The 24,585-nt window shown below is 43.3% G+C and overlaps 1 protein-coding gene and 1 non-coding gene across 26 annotated transcripts in view; both read left to right on the top strand.

Moving 5' to 3' along the window:
* PUM1 (pumilio RNA binding family member 1) overlaps window positions 1-24,585 on the top strand; it is a 135,281-nt gene that overhangs the window by 80,789 nt on the left and 29,907 nt on the right. For 12 of the 25 annotated variants that reach the window (XM_045476417.1, XM_045476432.1, XM_045476420.1 and 9 more), the window contains 7 exons: window positions 3,810-3,903; window positions 5,937-6,041; window positions 10,419-10,570; window positions 15,641-15,779; window positions 17,076-17,219; window positions 18,371-18,667; window positions 19,755-19,991. In XM_045476417.1, coding sequence (XP_045332373.1) covers window positions 3,810-3,903; window positions 5,937-6,041; window positions 10,419-10,570; window positions 15,641-15,779; window positions 17,076-17,219; window positions 18,371-18,667; window positions 19,755-19,991 — 1,168 coding nt within the window. The remainder of the gene's footprint in view (window positions 1-3,809; window positions 3,904-5,936; window positions 6,042-10,418; window positions 10,571-15,640; window positions 15,780-17,075; window positions 17,220-18,370; window positions 18,668-19,754; window positions 19,992-24,585) is intronic. The other 13 variants (XM_045476423.1, XM_045476433.1, XM_045476421.1 and 10 more) reach the window with 4 other exon arrangements.
* LOC123600231 lies at window positions 15,900-15,977 on the top strand. The gene has a single exon (XR_006713590.1). It is a non-coding gene; the product is annotated as a small nucleolar RNA SNORD103/SNORD85 (small nucleolar RNA).

Raw genomic sequence — 24,585 nt, 5'->3', positions numbered from 1 at the left:
TCATGAGCTCAGTGGGATTTTGACTTTCGCATTCACTCTGAAGAGTCTTGACCTCTGCTTTCCTCGTCCTGGGCTGCCCTGTCGGGAGGAGGAGCTGTACGAGGTGCCTCACAGAAGAGGTGTCTGTATGGGGGTGCTCTTGCCATTCGTCAGAGAGAACATACATCAAGGACTGTTCCAAGTGCGTTACACATGTTAATTTTAATACTTGCAGCAACCTTAGGATTTCGATGTGTCTTCGTTGTCCCTGTTCGAGAGGAGAGTGAATCAGAGAGAGGTTCTCTTGCCCTGTGTCACGTAGTCTGTGTTGACGCCGAGCTATAAATCCAGGCTTTCCGACCCCAGAGTCTCCGCTCTTATCCCCTGTTCACTGTGGCTTTGGCCTTAAACTGGCCAAAAGCCAGGGCTTTTTAGTTGCGAGGGGCAGAGGGATAATCTTGCAGACACCAACTCGATATTGAGGTATTACTCCTCCGCATTCTGAAAACCTAGTAACAGTGTTTTCATGCCAACAAGTGTTATTGATAACAACATAATGACAGTAATAGCTATCTGATCACTTAACACTATGCTGGGTGTTTCTGACTGCCCCTTTCTGGAATAAAAACTCTTGCAGGGTATCTTTTGTAAGGTCATGTAGTGACAGAGACGGGAGTCAAATCAGCTTGCTCGTGTGGTTCCCAAATTATGCCTTCAATATTTCTTACTAGGAACCTTGATGAGCTTGAAATACTTGATGTATTTTCCCTTGCATTTAGTCTTTTGAACAACTTAAGAATTCTACCCAAGTAAATTGTAATCGGTAGTGGCACATTTATCATTATACCAACCTTAAAACAAGCATTCTCTCCAAATCTCACAGTATTGTGTTTCTCAGTTACCATTGGCTTCCTTTCTGAAAATGATGAAAATGTTAACAGAGCTCAGTGGTTTGCCCAGCAGATGGCATTTGTATGAGTTTTTCAGGATCCTTTGGAATCCATTACTTGCCAATTACCCAATTTTGTTTTGAATACCCTGTATTTCCAGTTAATATTGGGGCATTTACATAAAGAGAATGTGCCAGAATTGCTGTAATCTATGCTATAATAAAATCTGCTTGCTGTAGATGATAATTTCTGTTAATTGTTTACTGCAAAATGCACTCAAGAAAATTCCTTCTCTATTCACCATAATCACTGAGATATCAATCAACTCTCAAACATAGGGTATGTGGGAGCTCTTGTAGGGTCTGGATGTTTTTAGTTACAAGTGGTAGCTTCTCCTCCTCAAAGTATGGCTGCATGGTGGTGAGAATCACAAACTAATGTCATGCAGAATGGTTGGTATTTACGCATGCTGGGTATTTATGGATACGGTACATGAGCATTGAATGAGTTACATGTCATGTTAAAAACATGAAGCGAGGAGAAGTCAGATGGAATGTCAGTGAGTACTGTTTTTGGTTAATAAGAGAACTTCAAGAGTTCTGTTCTGAGCACACTGTCTTTATCTCCCTAGCTCCCCATGTTACGGTGCCTCGCTAATAACGGGTGCTCAAAAAATGTTCCTTGAATGAATGATTTTGTTTGCAGCAGGGCAGAGAAGTGTAGACAGAAGAGACTAGCATGAACAGTGCCTGAGATGTTAAATATTTCAAAAGGTTTGAGGCTAGGAAGATTCCAGAGACCCACTGAAGACACAGATATCTAAGTGAAGCTATAAGGTATTTTTACAGCCTTGTAAAAAATTGAAAAACAACTTTGCACTATTTTGCTGTTATGTTTTCTCCCTCCTGGCTTCCCCTCTGAGGTGAACTGCCTCCTGTTGGTAGGAATACTCTGGGGCACTATCTTTAGGTAGACAGTCATGTGAAAAACAACCTGGCAAAAATCACAAGATCCCAGTTAGCAGATAGTACTGATTGGCTGCCTTCCTGGAGGGATCAGGTCTTTTGATAGGTTGGTCTATAAATTCCAGTATTGCTTTTGAAGACTTGATATTTAATCAGTGCCTGTTAAAGTCATGCTTGTCTTTTTACCAGCATCATAATGAAATTTCTTTTTTCTTTAACTTTTGAAAATAAAACAATTACTTTTGAAATCTGTACATAGTTACTTTTGATTTACTTTCATACTATAAAGACAAAGGCTGATTTTACTCTGGTCTTTAGAAAGATGAATATTTTACAAAGAGAGGTAACAGGTGAAGTTGGTCAGTATGTTCAAAATATTCACCCCCCCCTTTTTTTTTTTAAGTTCATTTATTTTGAGAGAGAGAGAGAGCACCAGCCGAAGTCAGACCTTTAACCAACGGAGCCACCCAGAGGACCCCTTTTGTTTTCTTTTTATTTAAAATTGTCTACTCATAGAAGTCTCTTCACCACCTAAGATAACATTACAAGTCCAATTCTGACGATAATTAAGCTGAGTTGGTGGGATGACATTATCTTTTAATGTCTGAAACAGATCTCTTTATGAGGAAATCTGTTATTCAAGATCCATGGTGTCATTTATATATCATCCAGTGATATCACCTGAGTTGTTGAAAACTCCTATAGAAAGATCAGGTAGCTAGGGGGAAGTTCCTTTGTAGGGAGGTACTTTCAATAAGCACTCTGATTTCAGTGAATAAAGGTTTTCAGTGTGACTCCTTGGAAGGAGGCACATCGAGGCAATCCAGAATTCTTTCTTTGTACCAGTGCTATTCATACTGAAATGTATGACCATTTTAGTCAGTGTTGTATCCTTAGTTCCTCGCACAGTGCCTAGCAGGTATTATTTGTCTCCTGATGTTTGTGGAATGAATGAGTGAATGATTGGCTTTGTATTAAGGTAGAATTTTGGGATATTCTTGGTGTCAGGGTCTTTGTACTCCTTTCCTTTTCTTGGGAATGAAGAAGTGTGCTAGGTCTGGGACGCCTGGTTGGCTCGGTCGGTTAAGTGTCTGACTTCGGCTCAGGTCATGATCTCGTGGTCTGTGAGTTCGAGCCCCACGCCGGGCTCTGTGCTGACAGCTCGGAGCTCGGAGCTTGGAGCCTGCTTCGGATTCTGTGTCTGCCCGTCTCTGTGCCCCTCCCCTGTTCATGCACACACACACGCTCTCTTTCTCTCTCTCTCTCTCTCTCTCTCTCTCAAAAATAAACAAACATAAAAAAAAAATTTAAGAAGTGTGCTAGGTCTGAGCTCATAATCCAAGCTTTGTTAGTAGCAGCTGTATTTCTGTTGTTTGATTTCCTACACATAAAGAATAGGAAACTGGAGGGCTCCCAGAAGTTGGCAGCTGTCCGATTTCATCATTATGATAAGCCACTAGTTGAGAAAGGTATCCAGTAAATATCATTTCCCTGGGAAGAGGCAGCCAAGGATGAAATGAACACTTCTCATTTTCCTTTCCAAAATGTGAGTAGGTGAGGAGTAATTCAGAGTGTCTGTGGGGTTCTCAGAAGAACTGAGGAGAGGTAACAGCACGAGGGGCAGTGTGGTGGGTCGTTTTGTGGTAGCTTTAATGTGTGAGTGTGTCTGGGATCAGGCAGGACCCTTGGCCTGTTGGCAGCCACTAGGTGGTTTGTATGTATGTTTGTGCTCTGGGGACACCTCGCCCGGGAAGTGGGAACTGGGTGCACCGAATGGAGGTAAAGAAAGACCCGGGAAGCAGAACTCTGAAGCATCACGATACCATCTGAGTGGGAATGGAATGGAACACAAGAACGTTTTTGTTTCAAATGCCATTCCTGAACAAGGGCTTGTCGAAGTTTTTATTCAGAGAAGGTTTGAAGTTGTCTCGCGAGACCGTTTCGCTAACCTCACCGCATCCTTTTCTTTCTTCAGCTGTTCCAAAGACCTAACGCGCTCGCCGTCCAGCAGTTGACGGCCGCGCAGCAGCAGCAGTACGCACTGGCGGCGGCTCACCAGCCTCACATCGGTAGGTCCCTGGGCGCGGCTCCCGTGCCTACTCGTGGCCCCCGCTCCAGGAGCCCCGGCGGCGGAGGCCGGGGAGGACAAAGCGCAGACAGGGCTCTCGGAGTAGATGGCCTCGTTCGTCCTCTTGTCCACCTGTCTTTGAGCCACCTGCTTGATTTTTGTCAGCCTTCTAGACTTCAGCTTGTAAGCTTGCCTGGTGTCCGGGGAGTGGTCTGCCTCCGCTGTGCTGTCGGAGGACGCAGGGTCAGTCCTAAACGACAGTTGTGACCAGCATGGACTCTGTTGGTTAAGACTGGATGAAATCCATGACATAACAACAGTTCTGTTCTTGTTAGGGTCGTCTAGACTGTGAAAATATCAACTTCTCATCTTCTTAAGTAGCAGGGAGTACCCATAAGGCCATTTTCCAAGCAGCGTGTATTGATGGTCGTGAAAAGTATTTTCATTTAATGACTGGTTTTTAAAGTAGGTTTTCCCTTTTCCGGTAACATTGGTTAATGTTCTGATGTACATATTTTTATTGCCTAGACTCCCCCCCACCCAGACCTTCTTAAGGTCTCTTTGAAACAAAGTGCTATATGTGTAAACAAGTACATGTACAATTTTTTTTTTTTTAATGCGTCAAAAGGACACGGTAGAATAGAAGGAAATCATGGGTTGAGGTATGCTGTGGAAGGAAAGACTTGCTTCCAGCCTAAATGTCTTAAGGCTAGGCGTAACGGCCTTTGCCTGGGTCTGGTTTAACTTACAGTTGTAGATGCTAGTCTTAATAAATACCCATACATTTTTCTTTGAGAAAAGCTGTCCAGAATTTTTCTTTTTTTTTTTTTTTTTAATTTAGAGAGAGAGTACGAGTAGGGGAGAGGGACAGAGGGAAAGAGACAATCTTAGCTTAAGCACGCTCCATACTCAGTGTGGAGCCCGATGTGGGGCTCGATCCCACGACCCCAGGGTCATAACCTGAGCCAAAATCAAGAGTGGAATGCTCTAGGCATCCCTGGGAAATTGTTTTATTTTTGTTTATTTCTTTTTGTAAATACTTAAAAAAAAAAATTTATGGGGCGCCTGGGTGGCTCAGTCAGTTGAGCGTCCGACTTCGGCTCAGGTCATGATCTCACGGTCTATGAGTTGAAGCCCCGCATCGGGCTCTGTGCTGACAGCTCAGAGCCTGGAGCCTGCCTCAGATTCTGTGTCTCCCTCTCTCTCTGCCCCTCCCCCTGCTCATGCTCTGTCTCAAAAATAAATAAAAATATTTAAAATAAATAAATAAATTTATTTATTTATTTTGCTAGAGAGAGAGAGAGAGAGAGAGAGAGAAAATTCACAAGCAGGGGAAGGGCAGAGAAAGAAGGAGAGAGAGGTTCCCCAAGCAGGCTCCATACTATTAGCACAGAGCCTGATGTGGGTCTCAAAGTCACAAACCTTGAGATCATGACCAGAACCAAAATCCAAGAGTCAGACGCTTAACTGACTGAGCCACCCAGATGCCTCTATCTATCTATCTATCTATCTATCTATCTATCTATAAGCGTTCCTTTATTTTTGAGAGAGAGCAAGCAAGCGAGAGCGTGAGTGGGGGAGGGGCAGGCTCTATGCCGACAGCAGTGAGCCCGACTGGAAGATCATGACCTGAGCTGAAGTCAGACACTCAACCAACTGAGCCACCCAGGGGCCCCTGGAAAATTGTTTTAAATGGAAATAAATGATTCCTTCTATCTCATGACAAAGTCTTTTAAATTGCTTTATTTTAGCCTGTTATAATTTTAATAGTCTGAGAAATTGTGCTGGATTTACAACTGCGTAACAGTTTAAATTGTTAGCAAAAGTAAAAAAAATAAAAAAAGACGGTAGATAAACATCACCCTAATCTTTAGTGTAGGGATTATTTCATCTTTTCAGAGCCCTCTTTCCTTTCAATCTGTCCTTTTTGCTTTTTCTCACCTGCAGCCTGGAGTTGAGTAGCCAAACTGTGTGGGTATTTGCTAGGGTTGTGGTTTTAGTCGGGTTTGTTTTTACTGACAGGTGTGTTTTCAGCAGGTTTAGCGCCCGCTGCATTTGTCCCCAATCCCTACATCATCAGCGCTGCTCCCCCGGGGACGGACCCCTACACGGCTGGACTGGCTGCAGCGGCGACACTAGGTGAGGTGTTCTGCTGCATGTGGGATTTTATCCCCTGCTGAAAAGTCGTGTTGGCCCGCATGCATTCTTTGTACTGGGTCCCAAATCCAAGTCTCCGGTGGAGATTTCTCTCCTGGTTTCCGGTGTTCTTTCCCTGCCAGCTGGATAGCTCTCCTTAGCTGTAACCTCAGACTCGAGCATAATCCAAAGGCAAGTTAATGAGCTGCCTCCTGTATAGGCATTTGTGATCCATGGAGACACCACTTGCTTGTAGGTATTTTGGGAATTTCTCCCCTTTCCTAGGTCTTCCTACTACCTGTAGTCTGCCATAGTCCAGGTCCTTATACTCTTTATCTAGACTTTAGCAGCTGTTCTTACATATTGCTGATGTCCTCTCCCACCCCTACCCCCCTGATTGTTCTAGAAAACTATCTTAAACATCGATTTTAACTTCTCACCTTTCAGTTTTAACCCATCACTGATTTGATTTTTCTTTTTCTCGTGCTGTATTATCTTTAATTAAGCAACCCGTCACCGATTTCTGTCTTATCCAGCCTAACAGCACACCTCAGCTGTTAAACATGGCTGGTTATTCCAGCCTAACTGGGTGGTGGTGGTGGTGGTGGTGGTGGTGGTATGCTATTCCTTGGAATCACCATTTTTAAGGAGCTGCCACGGCATTCTGAGGATTAGTGAAGACTGGAGCCCACTGTGTATAGGGATCTGATCTCTCCTGCCGTGACTTGTATGTAGATATCTCTACACGCATACCACTTTCTTCCCCTCTCCGGATCAGCTCTTACTGGCTCATACCACACATTCTCGCTGTACTAAATGAATTTTAGCTTGCTGCAGACACCACGCTGGTTTAGGTCTCTGTGTCTTTGCCTACTGTGGTTTCCTTAGTCCTCTATAGTAAACTCCTCCCATTCTTTGGGAATCTCATTGGCTGGCATTGTTACCCCCTAGAAAGCCTTCCTTTGCTACCACCCCCTCCCCCATTTTTTTCTCTGTTACTTCTCATTACTTTGTGTTCATTGCTGGTGGATGTTTGAGTGAGTGGTTTTAAAACCCCCTTAAGATTGAACTCTTTCAAAAGCAGGCCTTTCTGTTACTTATCTCTGTAGCACAGTTGCTGGCACCATAATGGGGTCACACGTGTATGGTAGATTGGATTCAGTGTCAGGACGAAGTAAATGTCTTCCAAATCCCTCCAAGTCATGTTAATTGTGACTAAATATTATTGTAAGGTCCTACTTTTTATCTAGCATGCAGTTTGCCATTATGAACTCAAATGTACAGTATAGAATTTATTTATTTTTTTTAGTATTCACATTTTAGTGTGGTTTTGTTGTGTTTGAAAGACAGGAGCAAATCTTGATTTTATTTTATTTTTTATTTTTATCATTTATTGTCAAGTTAGCTAACATACAGTGTAGTCTCGGCTTCGGGAGTAGAGTCCCGTGATTCATCATTTCCACACAACACCCACTGTTCATCTCAACAAGTGCCCTCTGCGATGCCATCGCCCATTTTCCTCACCCCCCCAAGCTCCCAGCACCATCACCCCTCAGTTTGTTCTCTGTACTTAGGAGTCTCTCATGGTTTGCCTCCCCCTCTGTGTGTAACTTACTTTTCCTTCCCTTCCCCTATGGTCTTCTGTTAAGTTTCTCAAATTCCACACGAGTGAAAACGTGTGATATCTGTCTTTCTCTGACCAACTTATTTCACTTAGCGTAATACCCTCCAGTGCCATCCATGTTGTTGCAAATAGCATGTGTTTTGATGGATATGTATGTAGTATAGTTCCTCTGTCCCCCTCACCTTTGGGGTAGGACAAATCTCTTTCTAGCAGAACGATCTACGTAACCATCATTAATTTTTATTCAGCCCTTATTAACCATTCGCCAGACATTGTGCTGAATGCTTTTGTTTCATACGAGTTGTTGGAGGATGATTTTACAGATTAGGAATTTGGGGCTCAGAGAGCTCCCTTTTTCAAAGGTCACACTATTTAAATATCACACAGTTGGGGTTTGAACCAGGTCTAACTCAGAGTCCATGCATGCACTTTACTGTCGTGTCCAGTGCCCATGCTATCTTGAATTGCCTTCTCTGTACTTTCTTTCCTTTGCTAACTTACTATATGTTATTTGAAACAAAGAACTAGTTTTAGGGAAGACATGCTTGGCCTCACTGAGATCATAGTTTTGTGATGAGGGTCTTGATCGTTGTATTCATCCCTAAGCCAGACTGAAAAAGACTTGAGCTCTTTCACACAGAACCAGAAATGTTAACCACCTAAACTACGAAACTGCATCCGCGTGTGGGGTGTTCGTCACACGGGAATTGGAGCAGGCATCCTGCTCCAGCTCAATTGATGATGCACCCTGGGGGTATTTTCCTAAATGCAGTCAGAGGCCATGTGACCAGGGGCAGCAGTAGAAATGCTAGTTGAGAGAACTTAGAGGATCATATGAAAGTTGATGGTAGCAGCAGTCTGCGCACAGCTGAAGGTGGTTTTGTTGACTTCTGGTGGAGACTGTCATCGCAGGTTGCAGTCCAGCCTTTCGCCATGGATGTGGCAACACCCTCACCCTTATGATAGCCATTCGTAGGTGAGGAAACTAAGGCATAGGTAAGGTCTCGCTGTTGTTTTCTCTTTCGTTCTTTTCGGTAAATGTCCAAGACCACCCCATTTTGTAAATGCTAGTCAGGTGAGTTTGGGTATGGTGTTTCAGACTATGCAGGTTCTGAGGCGTTAAAAGGTTTTCATTACCCTTTTGCTTATTATAAAAAAGTTGCTCATACTGTAACCTAGCTTTTCTAAGCAGCAGCATCTTTATTTTGCGCCCAGATGTCATATTTCACAGTGGGCAGCCTTATAAACAGAGCTGCTTTTTGGCTAAGCCCACAGGTACAGAAAATACCAAATTAGAAATGTCAGAGCAATGTTGGGCAGGGATGTAATTTGACTTATTTGTATTTTAGCAGCTTAAAACTGGGAAACAAAACACACGTTCCAATTTATTTTGATTTAATGAAATATATGTTTCTACAGGATTAGCTACTGTGTCAGAATGGATACATTTGAAATAGCTCTTTGGAACTCTGTCTAAAGGCACTGTTGTTATTCAGTCAGGTTGCAAATATTTTAAGTTCTGTGCTTTAAGAAACTTCTCACTGGAGATGTGTTTCAGCAGATGTGAGAAGCTGGCTCCGAGCCCTTGTCTTGTTGGCACAATGCAGCTTTGGTGTTTCTTGCTGCCATCTTCGGGAAGTCTGTGGTTTAGACACCTGCCCCACCCAGGCTGCTGTCTGCTAGCTCTGTTACCTCTGTTGCCTCCCCCAGAGAAGGTGAACAGATCATTTAGATTGAAGCAGAATGCTTAGTTTTGTTTGGGATACTCAGCAGGTCTGTAAGAACTCAAGGTTTTGTTTCTGTTTCTTTTCAATGGTGACTTAGGTTCAAAATTTCATGTATCAGTGTCTGAATGTAGTTGTGTTGACTGACTTCCAAAACAGGAATGGGAGAACCAAGCCTCTTAGAAATTGAGCGGTGGAGGTTCAGTGGCGTGTCTGGGTCACGTTGTCAGAGACTGGTGGATTTTCCTGCTTTGGGAGTTAATGGAGCAGCATGGCCCCTGTCCCTGACAGTCACCTTGGGTGCCATCCTTACCATTGAGAGCAGGGTACCCTTAATTTTTTGTTCTCTTCCTTCACTTGATGCACACAGACTCTCCATTTATTTCCCTTCAAATAACAAACTTTGTCTCTGTCTATCCCGTGTCCTTTCTTTCTCAGGGAAGCATAGGCCTTTTTGTCTTCTTCCTGACCCAGCACCAGTTCCTCTGTTCTTAAACCCAACCTTTCTGACTTTGATCAGTTATTCTCCCTTTTTAAAATGTTTTGTCCTTCATTAGCTTCTTCCTCTTGGCCTGGAGTATATTACAGGCTTTAGAAGACTTTTATAAAAATATAAAAACATTTTCTGTTTTTTAAAAAACAATCCACGATCAGCTAGAATGAATCTGTATGTTTTTTTTTCTTTTAATTTTTTTTAACGTTTATTTTTTGAGAGAGGGAGACAGAGCGTGAGTGGGGGAGGGGCAGAGAGAGAGATTGAGAGAGAGAGATTGAGAGAGAGAGAGAGACGGAATCCGAAGCAGGCTTCAGGCTCTGAGCACAGAACCCATTGTGGGGCTCGAACTCATGAACCGTGAGATCATAACCTGAGCCGAAGTTGGATGCTTAACCGGCTGAGCCACCCAGGTGCCCCTGAATCCATATATTCTTAATATTTTACGGTAGGATCTGTTGAGTCTGACTTAGCCTTTGGAAACCCTGAGTGGATTCCGACTGATCTGAACTTCCTTACCTTTCTCTTGATACTTTTAGGCCCGGCTGTGGTCCCTCACCAGTATTATGGAGTCACTCCCTGGGGAGTCTACCCTGCCAGTCTTTTCCAGCAGCAAGCGGCTGCCGCCGCGGCAGCAACTAATTCTGCAAATCAGCAGACTACCCCACAGGCTCAGCAAGGGCAGCAGCAGGTAAGCGTAAAGAGAATTTACCCATCTAAGTGTGCATTTGAGTCCTTGGCTATCATTAACATGTAATGATACTCCTGCTAGAGAAATGCTGTGAATGGGTGAGTGCCGTCCTGCGCATGTTACCTGGGTTCAGGCTCAGACTCAGCAGGGCTCACCGAATGCCTTGTATTCGCAGATTCTTGGCCTGTGTGACTAGGTAAGATCATGAGATTGGGCACGAAAAGACTGTAGAGAATCGTGCGGTTGAGGGTCCGCGCTTAGCAAGTGGCAAAGCGAGTACTGCTTTCCGCCACACGGAGTCTGCTTCTAGACGCCATTCTCAGAGTTCTTCTGCCTGCCCTTGGGCAGCTTGCCACCAAAGGGGACGTACTCGTTCTCCGGACTGCCTGTTGAGAACACCAGCTGAGTTGGATAGAAATCTGTGACCCTGTTGTACCTTTTAACTCAGAGTAAGAAGAGCTTTTTAATGAGTTGGGAAAGAAACTGAGTATGCCCTTTCGTTTTGAATAGGCCATTTTCTCCTGCTTACTAGAAAAACACCTGTTTATTGCTGAAAATTGTGGTAAGTTAGAAAACTCGAAGGAAAAAATGCCTCTTGTGAGGAAAAAAACAATATTAATGTTTGGTATTTGTCATTCTAGTTTTATTATTTAACCTCTGAGAAAGTCAGGGTTATGCTCTCCACACAGTTTTGAGTTTTTACACGTTTCCATATTATTTAATGCTTTTTAGAAATATTTGCTAGCTATATTTAAATGTCTCAGAGTATTCCAGTCTTTTGTTCTCACCAGTTTAACGTTTTTATTTATTTTTGAGACAGAGGGACACAGAGCATGAACAGGGGAGGGCCAGAGAGAGAGGGAGACACAGAATCTGAAACAGGCTCCAGGCTCTGAGCTGTCAGCACAGAGCCCAACGCGGGGCTCGAACTCACGGACTGCGAGATCATGACCTGAGCCAAAGTCGGACGCTTAACCGACTGAGCCACCCACGCGTCCCATGTTTTCGCCAGTTTATTCCTATTATTTGATATGTAGCTTAGCAGTATTTTGATGTTATAAAAAAGATGGACTGATATCCTTTGTATAAGTGTCTGATTATTTCCATGGAGTAAATTCCTAGAAATGGAGTTTTTTTTTTTTTTTCTGTGCAAATAAAATGAACAGTTAGGCTTTGATACACATTGTCAAAGCCGTCTTTTGAGGCAAAACACCATATGTGATACGATGCAAACAAGAATGGTTTTTACTAGTCTCACTAAGAGAGTATGTATTTAATATTTTAGATTCCGTAAAGTTCTAGAAAAACTCAGATCTTAAAATTCTAGCCAATTCATCATTTTCCAGTAAGATCAGTCATTTTACCGTAAGATAAATTTTTGGAAGCTGACGCACGATTTTCTTTGCAAAGGTACAATTCTTGTACCAGGATATGTAAGGGAATTTAACAGATAATTTGTTGACATAATGGGTGATCCCTATTAATAAGCCTCATAGCTTACTCTTTGTGGATAGTCAGTACTTATTTGTATGATGATCTTGATGTTTAAATGGCTGCCAGATAATCGTGGATTTGGAAGACAGAAGTAATTGCTACGTTTTCCAAGTAGTTCTAGCAGAGTACGCAAGAAAAATAGTAGGAACTACTTGTTGAAAGTTTTTTCTTAAAATTAAGTGCTTAAAAAAATAAAGCTGAGTGTTCCACATAGGATTTCTTTTGCTTATTCTAATTCTGATAGATTATATGATTTCCCTACATAAGATTGAGGAAATGGAATTTGTGTGGCCAGGGTCACACATATATTGTTGAGATTTGAACACAAATCTGTAATTCACAACTTGTGTTATTTTCTGACCATGTTGTGATATTCAGAGTTCCGGAAAACCTGAGGCCTGGCCTTTGTTTTCCTGTGGCCTGGTTGCACCTAGAGGTCAAGGAGCACAGCTGTTCTGTATTCAGAGAGTCTGTCTCCTGAGCTGTCAAATGGGCATGGCAGTCATTTGCATTTCAGGGATTTCTGTCACCCACAGTTGCAGACCCTACCGAGGAAAGATTATTCACATTGCTTTTTACTTTTTTTCAACGTTTATTTATTTTTGGGACAGAGAGAGACAGAGCATGAATGGGGGAGGGGCAGAGAGAGAGGGAGACACAGAATCGGAAACAGGCTCCAGGCTCTGAGCCATCAGCCATCAGCCCAGAGCCCGACGCGGGGCTCGAACTCACAGACCGCGAGATCGTGACCTGGCTGAAGTCGGACGCTTAACCGACTGCGCCACCCAGGCGCCCCTGCTTTTTACTTTTTAATAAGCAGCCATAGTTCAGTTCCAAAGTTATTTTTGTCAGTTTCTGTTTCAGTCGTTTTAGGAAAAAACAGTTTTATTGGTGAAGTCCTTTGTCGTAGTCCTTGAAACGAGAGGCCCTTTTTAAACTTCGCTTTTGACCTTTTTGGCCTTTATGTTTTAATCAGAAAGCATTTGTTGTGTTCTAGGCATGGTAACTGTTCCACACCTAATTGCTGGAACTTTCTGCACAGGCAGTGACATTCCAACTACTCCATCATACTTCTGATTCCTTTTTCATCCTTTTTGAAGGTTCCTTTGACACCTGATAAAATTTTTGTTCTTTTCTATTTTAAGCCTTTGCTAAAGAAAAACTCCTTGTGTGTTGGGTTGAAGCCAAGGACGTGTTGGCAAACCTGGCAGTGATTTGGTGTTAGATACTGCATTTTGAGAGAGAAGCGTTGAGATTTAAAAAAAAAAAATTTTTTTTAATGTTTATTTATTTTGAGGGAGAGAGAGACACAGTGTGAGTAGGGGAGGGGCAGAGAGAGAGGGAGACTCAGAATCCGAAGCAGGCTCCAGCTCTGAGCTGTCAGCACAGAGGGCGACACAGGGCTTGAACTCACGGACCGTGAGATCATGACCTGAGCCGAAGTCAGATGCTTAACCAACTGAGCCACCCAGGCACCACTAGAGAGAAGCATTTAGAATGGCTTCTGAACTTTCTAGAATGGAGGAGACTCTGTAGATGATAATTTTACCGAGCATGGTGAACTATAGAAGGATGAATGATTATTAATAAAGATATCCCCATTGAGCATCTCCTTGAGTATTAGGTATTGGTAGATCTCAGATGCTGTATTTAATTGGTACCTTTTAAAAGAAATTTGAATTTAACAGCTTTTACATCATAAAGAGAGATAGTAAGCTAACTCCAAGGATAGTGTTTTACAAAGTAATTTTTGTGATTTTGTTAGATGTTAAAATGTTACTTGTAACTTTTATACATGTGTTTCCATAAAATCCAGACTTGATAGCTACTGATGAAATAAAAATATATACATATTGGCAGTGGACCTAAGAACTTTGATTAGTCATCAGGGTCCCACACAGTTTTCTAGAGACTGGACATAAAGGAAACAACGTTTCTCTCATTAAAACGGGGCTCAGTAGTCTGGACTCCCTCTTTTTTCAGGCACATTGTCCATTCCCCTGTCCCCTGACCTTTCCTACAACTCCTAACCAAACATAAGCCTAGTTCATAATGCCCAGTGATAATGGTGGTTTCATTGATGTTGTATTAGTTCTTGAACTATTAGTATTTGCCATATATGTGTACATGCTGTTTACTTTTCCTAGAGTGAGAGCTCTTCTGGATCTTGGTGCAAACACTCCCCTGGGCAACCTCCTTTGACTCTTCTGTGTGGATTAAAGCACTCTTTCTCTTGGAAAGTCTGTTAGATTCCTTAGGTCACAAATAAATATTTTGATAGTAATTAGCTATTGGTTATTGATTATCTCCTGGGTACCAGGTATTGTGCCTTGCAGAAATTAATTCGAATGCTCCCAACATATTTGCAGGATCAGCTGTTACCCTTAACTAATTTTACAGAGAAGGAAATAAGAGACTGGGAGTAAATTGTCTACACATCTCTTCTTGCCAGTGTAGAAGGTGTTGTTTCTCTTATGCTCATTTAATAAATAGCTAGTGGTGTTTCTCTTTTATATTGTTTACCCAGTGGTACCAAGAATAATCTGTACCCAGGTTCCTGACCATATGTCTAACTTTTATAAATAGCAAAGTGATAGTGAAAGTGATCCGAGAAGAACTTTGCCTTTGGAAAACATTGCAAAACGCATTTTATAATTTTAGCCTCGGTCTGTGGGTTTTGCATTTTTACTTACTGGAGCATATAGATCACGTGGAGTAGATTCTTGAGAGCATTCAGAAAAAGAATGATTACCAGCATTTTGGTGCCCATGTTTCATTAATAAAAAGTAGATCCTTCATCACAGTGGCAGAACTGGTGTTCTGTACTGAAATGGCAGTGCTCTTGACACCTCTCCATTTAGATTGCCGTCTGTTGTGAAATTTATGAGAGGAGAAATAGAAACAGCTCAGAGGCCTCCTAAATCCAGTCCTGGTGAGCTCATTCGGGACCGTTTGGGCCTTGTTGAATACCAATAGTGTTATAGGGTAGAGAAGATGTTCTTATATTCTATAAAGGAAATACAGACTTTTTGGGGTGTGTGTGTGTGTGTGTGTGTGTGTGTGTGTGTGTGTGTTCCCCTTTAGACACAGCTATTTTAGTCTAATTATGTGGGTAAATTACCTCTGTTTACCTATCTAAACTCCCCTTCCCACTCCATCCTCCTCCTCCTTGACGCACTTTTTGTCAGAGCACTGACACTGTGTTTAGACTTAGTTATCTGTCTTCGTTCACTGGAATGAAAGCTTTAAGAGGGCAGGGGCTTTGTTTGTCTTGTTCGTTGCCTTGTCTCTAGTACCTGCCAGATGGAAGGCATTAAGTATTTGATTAATGAATCCTCACTTTTATAGGCTTTTGGCTGCTTGTAAAGGTAATAATGTTTAAGAGTGGTAGAATGAGATTTCATTCAATGAAATGTTGTTAATTGAACTTTTATCCTAACAGCCATGCCATATAAAACATTATAGGAGAAATGGTTTACAACTACCAATTTAAAAAAGGTGACCCAACTTAAGCACACGGTGGGTCTTAGGTATTTCCAATGAGAAGAAAGTAGTTGATTTGTTTCTGTCTCCCAGGTTCTCCGTGGAGGAGCCAGCCAGCGTCCTTTGACCCCAAATCAGAACCAGCAGGGACAGCAAACAGATCCACTAGTGGCAGCTGCAGCAGTGAATTCTGCCCTTGCTTTTGGACAAGGACTGGCTGCAGGCATGCCAGGTGAGGCTGCATTGTTGTTCCTCATGCTTTGAGGGAAAAAACAGTCTGCTTGTTGGGGGAGACTGAGAGGAAAACAGGCGGTGCTTTCAGCTTGCGTAGTAGACTCGTCACGATTCGGGGACTGGCAGGGATGACATACACTTGCCCTCACTTAGACCATCGTTCGTTGATGAGAGCACCTGATTGTTCTGAGCCAGTCTTAATCTTACATGTGTCTCTCCACACACTGCTTGGAGTATGCCGTTGTCCTTTGGTGGCGATCTGTTTTGTCCCTTGGGATTGGGGATGATGGAAGGAGTGGGCAGGCTACTTTAGCATCACTCCCAGGTTTTAGTCTGTAGGCTGATGTCTTTGAACAGTATTACGGAAGAAGTTCCTAGTGTTCCTTGATGGGGCCATCCCTTACGTTTCTGGGATTTCTCCTGAGCTGACAGCAGAGGTGCTTTGTGGTTCCCTACCTGTGGTTGATCTTCACCTCGAGCAGATGTTATTCTTGGCTCACTGTCACCTGGTCCTGTTCTTTGCACAGGTTGGAAGTAATTTGTGCTTCTTCCTTTGAAACAGGTCCTTGTGAGACCTCAGCATAAATTTATGGATTCTTACTGATCATGGAGTGTAGCCACATTAACTGATCTACTTAGGAATTCACCGAGTAACTTTAACCTGCATCGTTTGTTGTACGAGTTACTAAGCATTCAGCTTTTATTGGGAAGTCACCTGTAATTTCTCCTGTGGCTCAATAGCATTTGGAGATTCCACGAGGGGCTGAAAGATCCTATTATTTGAAGTGTGTCTAGGTTTTACCTGGTAACTTGCAGGGTATTTGTGCTTAGACTGTTACGAGGTATGGAAGTACTACGTTGTAATCATTGATACTCTCTGTTATTTTCGTAGTCGAGGAAACTGTAAAAAAAATTGTCAGGGTATGATTTCTGGTGGTAACCTTGGTTGGCACTTGGAAGAGCGCAGGTTTCCCTGGCCCGCCGAATTCCCTTTCTGACACTTAGCGGATGATGAATAATACCGTACCATTCTGTGCCAGACACCATGCGAGATCTTTCGCATTCCTCCTCTGATCGTCTCAAGACTTTTATGAGGCAGGTATTCTTATCGTCGTCACTGGGGAAATGGGATGCGCAGAGATTCAGGGTCATACCGCTGTCCAGGTAGTGAAGCCAGGATAGAAATCTGCGTCTGTCGGTCCCCACGGTCAAATCTGTGACTGTTTACAGTCTGCTACCGCCCAGGAGGCCCTGGTAGCTTCCTGTCTACTCACGTGTGGCTTGACATTCCCAGGTTATCCGGTGTTGGCTCCTGCTGCTTACTATGACCAAACGGGTGCCCTCGTGGTGAACGCAGGGGCGAGAAACGGTCTCGGGGCTCCTGTGCGGCTGGTCGCTCCCGCCCCAGTCATCATCAGTTCCTCAGCCGCTCAAGCAGGTGAGCTTCCCGCTCCGTGAACTCCTGTCAGAGATCCAAAATGGGCGACGGACGATGTTCTTACAGTCTGTTGAAATGTACTTCATTTGACAGTTCTCGATATAGCAATTCTGCCCTGTAATATTTCAAAGAGAAAAGCAGAAGCAGCAAGTGACCTCGATAGATTCTGTTGACAGCCATGTGCCAGCTGGTTAGCAGCAAGGACCTGCTCCACCGTGAACATAGGAAGTTGGATTATTCACGCACAGCGGCACCGTTGGCAGCAGTCCAAGGCTGATTTCACAGAAATCCATGTCCTTATTTTCATTATTTTCAGATAATGTTTTTTTTTTTAATTTTTTTTTTTTTTTCAACGTTTATTTATTTTTGGGACAGAGAGAGACAGAGCATGAACGGGGGAAGGGCAGAGAGAGAGGGAGACACAGAATCGGAAACAGGCTCCAGGCTCTGAGCCATCAGCCCAGAGCCCGACGCGGGGCTCGAACTCACGGACCGCGAGATCGTGACCTGGCTGAAGTCGGACGCTTAACCGACTGCGCCACCCAGGCGCCCCGATAATGTTTTTTTTTAAATATGTTGTTTTTGTTTTTCGGGGTGGAGGCGGGACGGAGGGAGTAGTGAGAAGTGGCAGAGCAATACATTTTGATGGGGGATAAACGATACATAGGTTTTTGTTTTAGGCTTTGTGTGTGTGTGTGTATATATATTAGGAATGTAAATTAGCAGCAACGGCGGAAACATCTAGAAGAGAGCAACATGTTCAGGAATTCGAGGGACTTGAGTATATTGATGACAGTGGTTCTGGAAAAGTCCTCAATGATGATATTTGTGGAACTTGAGATTTGAGGAAGTAGTTGTAGTTAAAACAGCTACGTTTGACATCTGTACCTGTTTTAAACTGCAGACTCCTTAAAGCTGCCACCATAGTGAATTTGGCTTCGGTGGTATTTTGACTTCACGTTGGAAGCAGAAATAGAAAATAGAAGCTTCAGATGAAGGGATCGAAGGCAGATTTGCGTAGCTGTGTACGAGGCTCACGTCCGCTTCGAAGAGATAGGACAGCGTTACGGGGTTTTCGGAAGGATGACACCGTGGCTGGGGAATGCGGCCAGTCCCTTTCACAGCCCAATGGTTTGCTTTCTTCTTCGTAGCTGTTGCAGCGGCCGCAGCTTCAGCAAATGGAGCAGCCGGTGGTCTTGCTGGAACAACAAATGGACCGTTTCGCCCTTTAGGAACCCAGCAGCCCCAGCCCCAGCCCCAGCAGCAGCCCAGCAACAGCCTGGCATCCAGCTCTTTCTATGGCAACAACTCTCTGAGCAGCAACTCACAGAGCAGCTCCCTCTTCTCCCAGGGCTCAGCCCAGCCTGCCAACACGTCCTTGGGATTTGGAAGTAGCAGTTCTCTCGGCGCCACCCTGGGATCAGCCCTTGGAGGGTTTGGAACCGCAGGTAGAAATCAGACTTTATGTGCTGTTAAAACTGAATTGTAATTATTTTTACAATCTTTATGGAACACTGACAGTGCATGGAATCCTGGACAGATGCCCCAGGCAGATCTGGACCGACCCCCGTGGGAAGCCGGCCGTCCCACATATCTGAGATGATGGACTGTTAAAATCAAGTTTTTAGGGTTGGGGCCGATTTCAGTTTTATGCTTATGTTGCTACTTATTTATACTCTCAGAGTCGATTTGTTTCAGGGATCGGAAAACCAGGGGCGATTTTTTTCAGGCATTGGGAAGAACATGGAGGGAAGCGTAGAAATGTGGACACTAAAAACTGAGGGAGGAGGACTTACCAAAGACCACAGGGTAGCGTACCCCACAGTCTGCAGGCCTTGAAGAGTCAGGAATTTTCTCCAGTCTTCTGAGAAGAATTAAGGTGGATATTATGGCAAAGTGGGAAGGCGGAAATTAGACCAAGATATTTTTAATGTTTTGATGGCAGAGAAAAGCAGGGAAGGAGTAAGGGAAACAGTGGGATAATTGCAGTGTTTGTAAAACCATGTGATCTCCGAACAGCAGGGCATGTTTGAGAGCGAGAATCTTCAATTGGAATTGGGGGCTAGCAGTAACTCTTGATCGAACCCATTGAGAAAACAGGCTTTCATATGTAAGTCTTGTGTAGGGGGACGATACCCCATTTACAAATCTTTTTTTTTTCTGTACTCCATTTTTCTACTAGAACCTTTGGGTTGATGAAAGGCATTCTTTCTAGCCCATTTTCTTTCACCTTTTCCATAGCTTATGTGGCCGTCAGAGCTTTTTAACCCATCCCCACCCCATAATATGTGACACCAAAGGAAGGTAAATTTAGCATTCGTGTGATGGTTTGAACAAAAGTTTCATGTTAAACCGAGCCATGTCCTCTTTATTACTTTACCTGCCCCTAGAACTGCCACATGAACAGTTAGGCTGTCTCTGCTGACAGATTTGCGGTGGTAAGGAGTCTGGATCAAAGTGTTAGGAACAGGTCACTGGGCTTGTTCTTCAAAGAACAGGCCTTTTCTTATCTGCATTGTTTTAATTCCATTTTAGTTGCAAACTCCAACACTGGCAGTGGCTCCCGCCGTGACTCCCTGACTGGCAGCAGTGACCTTTATAAGAGGACATCGAGCAGCTTGACCCCCATTGGACACAGTTTTTATAACGGCCTTAGCTTTTCCTCCTCTCCTGGACCCGTGGGCATGCCTCTCCCTAGTCAGGGACCAGGACATTCACAGACACCACCTCCTTCCCTCTCTTCACATGGATCCTCTTCAAGCTTAAACCTGGGTAAGAACCATTACTCTAACACCACCTTGAACTCTAGAAACCTCTTGCCACTGATGACATTACAAGTACTTTGCGTACGCAAAGGACAGTCCCTTTATCCCAGGAGCGCCCTGGGTGTTCTGTGCCTTCCTTAAGTGCCTCATGTTATACAGGCTGTACCTAGATAGCATAGCAGTTTCGGGTTTATTCAAGTTTGGGTGCGTCCCCTGTATATTCACCTCAGCTTCCGTCTGAACATCTTGTTCTTGGTCTACACGTGGGAGTCTTTCATGAGAAGCCCAGTACAGACTCATTTTCAGTAAAGCTGGAAAACACAGAGACACAGACAAAGAATGTGTTCACCTAGTGTCACCACCGAAATATCACAATTAATATTTTGCCTTATTTTTCAGACTCCCTCCCCCCCATGTTTACGCTTAATATCTTTTCCACAGAAAACACTCTATGTAAAAAACTTGCCAGATTCTTACAATTTTTTTATATAAACTACCTAGTATGCTAATGAGTATAGAAGTGTATTTCTCAACTATATGTTTAGGTTGTTATTGTGTATGGGGATTTAAAAAATGTTACCATCTAGATCCTAAAATGAGCAAAGAAAAGAGGATTGTAAACAGCAGACTGTAAGAATGAAAAGAAACTTTATATTAACACTTTGGGTGGCAAATTCCTAAATCTTGGGAGAGGTGGAAGACGGTGCATACTTCCTTCCCTTGGTTATTTATTGGGTGTGGATTCTGAAGCACTGATTTATTCTTTAGGTGGGGGAAGTTGAGGCTTTGGAGTAGAGTGACCATATAATTTATCGTGCAGCCCAGGGCATGTTTGAGAGTGGATGGGAGTGCTGTTAATAATTACTCTGATGATAGACCTAAACTGGCAGTGTCCTGGGAAAAATCATCATGTTTGGGTACTTCCCCCAGAAGATTCTGGTTTTTGTTTTTTTGTTTTCTAATCCTCTATTTATTATTACTATTATTTTTTAAAAAAAGACATTTTTTTAAGAGCAGTTTTAGATCCGTAGCAAGATTGAGGGGAAAGCACAGGGATTACCCCCACACCCTCTGCCTTGTGCTCGTGCACGCTCCTCCATTATCAGCGTCCCCTGGCAGACTGGGACCTTTGCAACAGTGACCTCATTAACGTCGTTATCATCCAGAGTTTGTAGTTTACGTGGACTGTTTTCAGTTTTGACCAGCAAGGTTAGAAGTGGCTTTACGGGCTCTGAAATGACAACTGACTAAAAACAAATAGTATGCTTTCATTTGGAAAGACAAAGACTGCAAAGTGATCTATAAAAATCAAAAAAGTCTTGAAGGGGATAGGATAATAGAGTTCTTATTCTGGGACTGGAAAGTGCGGTCGCTGGGTTGGAGTGGTGGGTTTTCAGGCAAAGCTGTGTACGCGCATATGCATTTGTGGGAGTGTGTTTGTGTCCTGCAATCTCCGAGGTCAGAGCTGTTCTTGTAGAACTCATGGGCTCAGGTTCCATATGGACGTTACTTTAGAAAAGTTGTGGGGACATTCCAGATGGGTAAACACGTGTTGGACAGAGAAGGCAGTGGGGTCCGTCGCACGACAGGGTTTCCTAGTGACAGAATGCTTCCCTTTAAAGACTGAGGGTTAATGCAGATCATTAGGGGTAAACGAAAGTCCCAGTTTAGTATATAGATGGAAGGAGCTAACGCTTAGTGGTTATTATTGGCTGCTATTAATGGTTTTGGGTGCTGTACATATGACTCAGGCAGGGATTAGGTATTTTGCCCATGATACAAAGTGAGGAAACTGCCTTAAATATCTTGCCTAGGTCTTCGCATTCTCTGAAGAGATTTAGTGTCAAACCTCTTCGGCCCCGAAGCCTGCACTGTCAGTGTGCATGTCCTGGCCCTTGACATACCCAGGGTATCTTTTAAACCAGTGTTTTCATCACGTCCAGAAAGTCTCTCTTTTTAATTCCTCGAGTTAAACATTTGAACCATGTCAGCTAATAATCTGACATTTGTAGTAAAGAAACTAAATCTACAAACATTTTTACTTTACTAAAAAAAAATTGTTTTCAACGTTTGTTTATTTTTGAGAGAGAGTGAGGGAGTGGGGGAGGGGCAGGGAGAGAGGGAGACAGAGGATCCACAGCAGGCTCCGGGCTGACGGTGGAGAGCCTGATGTGGGGCTTGAACCCATGAACTGTGAGATTGTGACCCGAGTCGAAGTTGGATGCTTAACCGATGGAGCCACCCAGGTGGCCCCTTTTTTTTTTTGTTTTTTTTAATTTAACAGTTTTTTTGGTTAAGAGACAGATGGTAAATATTTTAGGCTTGCAGGTCAGGTGGCCTCTGTAGTAAGTATTCAACTCTGTTGTGAGGTACAAAATTGGCCACAAACAAAATGTAAATGAATGTGTAGCTCTCATGCAGTCAGACTTTATTTATAAAAATAGGTGGCAGGCCAGATTTGTCCTGTGGGCTTTAGCTACAGGTTGGCTCTGTCAGCCTCTGAACTAGGTGCTGTGGTTCTTGGTGTTTGAAAATGGGGCTGGAAACAATACTTGGGTGCATGGTGCCTTTCCTCTTTCCAGTATATCTGCAATTAAATCCTTCTTAATTGTGTTTCCCCTGTGAGGTAGGCAATAACTGTTGGTGTGAGTCATTTCTCATTTTAAGGACTCCTGCTGCCCACCTGGCTTTATTTTTAAACGTATCTTCCCTTTTGAAACAGTTTACCTCATTTAAGCAACTTAGTTGTATGTGTTCGCATTGGACTTTCATTGCTATGCGTGCTGTGTAAACCATACATGTCATTCCTGAGGAACTTTGTGTCTTGATCGGTAGAGCTTTGCCTCTGCTCGGTCTGTTTGCTTGACAGAAGGGTTGTCCTATGCTTTAGTCCTAACCTAGACAAAACAGAGGTGTGGGAATTGCTTTCTTTTCTTTTCTTTTCTTTTCTTTTCTTTTCTTTTCTTTTCTTTTCTTTTCTTTTCTTTTCTTTTCTTTTCTTTCCTTTCCTTTCCTTTCCTTTCCTTTCCTTTCCTTTTCTTAATTTTCTTAATTTTCTTTTCTTTTTTCCTTTCCTCCCTTCCCCTCCCCTCCCCTTCCCAGTTTATTTGTTCATTTTGAGAGAGAAAGAGTGCCCAAGTGGGGGAAGGGCAGAGAGAGAGAGAGAAAGAGAGAGAGAATATATCCCAAGCAGGCTCTGCATGGTCAGTGCAGAGCCTGATGTGGGGATCCAACTCCAGAACTGCGAGATCCTGACCTGAGCCGAAGTCAGACGCTCACTTAACTGACCGAGCCACCCAGGTGCCCTGGGAATTGGTTTCTAACGGTGTCCATACAGAGGTCCTTAAAGACATTTTGGTGCCGGAAACTTGACATTTCTTTACCAAATACATGTTGGGCCACACCTAGTAGAGTTTCTACTGACACCGCTGCCCTGCTGACACCGGCCATTAGTTCTTGGGTCACTAACCGCCATGCTGTGCATTTGCATCCATTGTGTTAAATGCTCACATAACTGTTAGACACAGGGAAAATTAAACTCAGCACGGTCTGGTGACTTTCATAATAACACACAGCTAGCAAGTGTTTGAATGTGCATGCCAGCCTGTATATCTCTCGTTTTCCCAGTGTGGGTCTTTTCTCCATGATATTTTCATACTTCTTCCCCGAAGCCACGTGTGTTAGGATACTATCAAAATGATCAATGACCTGCTTAGTTTACTTAGTTTTTTTTTCCTCATTATTTATTCAATAATCATTTGTTAGTAAGACTTAACTAATGTAAGACTCCTAAAAATTTTTTTTTAATGTTTATTTATTTTTGAGAGAGAGAGAGAGAGCAAGTGGAGGAGGGGAAGAGAGAGGGGGAGACACAGGATCCAAAGGAGGCTTCAGGCTCTGTGGTGACAGCTCAGAGCCCTGATGCGAGGCTCGAACTCACAAGCTGTGAGATCATGACCTGAGCTGAAGTCAGCTGCTTAACCAACTGAGCCACCCAGGCGCCCCCAAGACTCTTTTCTTTTTTTAATGTTTATTTTTGAGAGAGAGAGCGCACACACGCCTGAGAGCATGAGTGGGGGAGAGGCAGAGAGAGGGCAGGGACAGAGGAACCAAGGCAGGCTCCCACCTGACAGCAGCATAGCCCAACGTGGGACTCGAACTCAAGCACCATGAGATCATGACCCGAGCTGAAGTTGGACGCTCAACCTATTGAGCCACCCAGGTTCCCCTACATGAGACTCTTAAATGCTTTTTTCCATTACCCATTGTTTAAAGACCAATATTCTTTTCTTAAGGACACAACTTTATTGAGTTATATTTTACATATCATAAAATTCACCCATTTCAGGTGTATAATTCATTGATTTTTAGTAACTTTCTGAATTGTGCAACCATCACCATAAATCGATTTTAGAACATTGTCATCCCCTCGGTAAGATTTCTCAAGACCAATTACAGTTAATCTGTTAGCATTCACACCCTTAGCCCCTGTCAACCACTGGTCTACTTTCTGTTTTTAAATTTGCCTTTTCTGAACATTTCGTATAAATGGAACTGTACAGTATGTGATCTCGTTTGTTTGGCTTCTTCCCTTCTCACGG

The sequence above is a fragment of the Leopardus geoffroyi genome, chromosome C1 (assembly GCF_018350155.1).
Source record: "Leopardus geoffroyi isolate Oge1 chromosome C1, O.geoffroyi_Oge1_pat1.0, whole genome shotgun sequence".
NCBI lineage: Eukaryota > Metazoa > Chordata > Mammalia > Carnivora > Felidae > Leopardus > Leopardus geoffroyi.
This window is presented reverse-complemented; position numbering and strand designations above follow the sequence as displayed.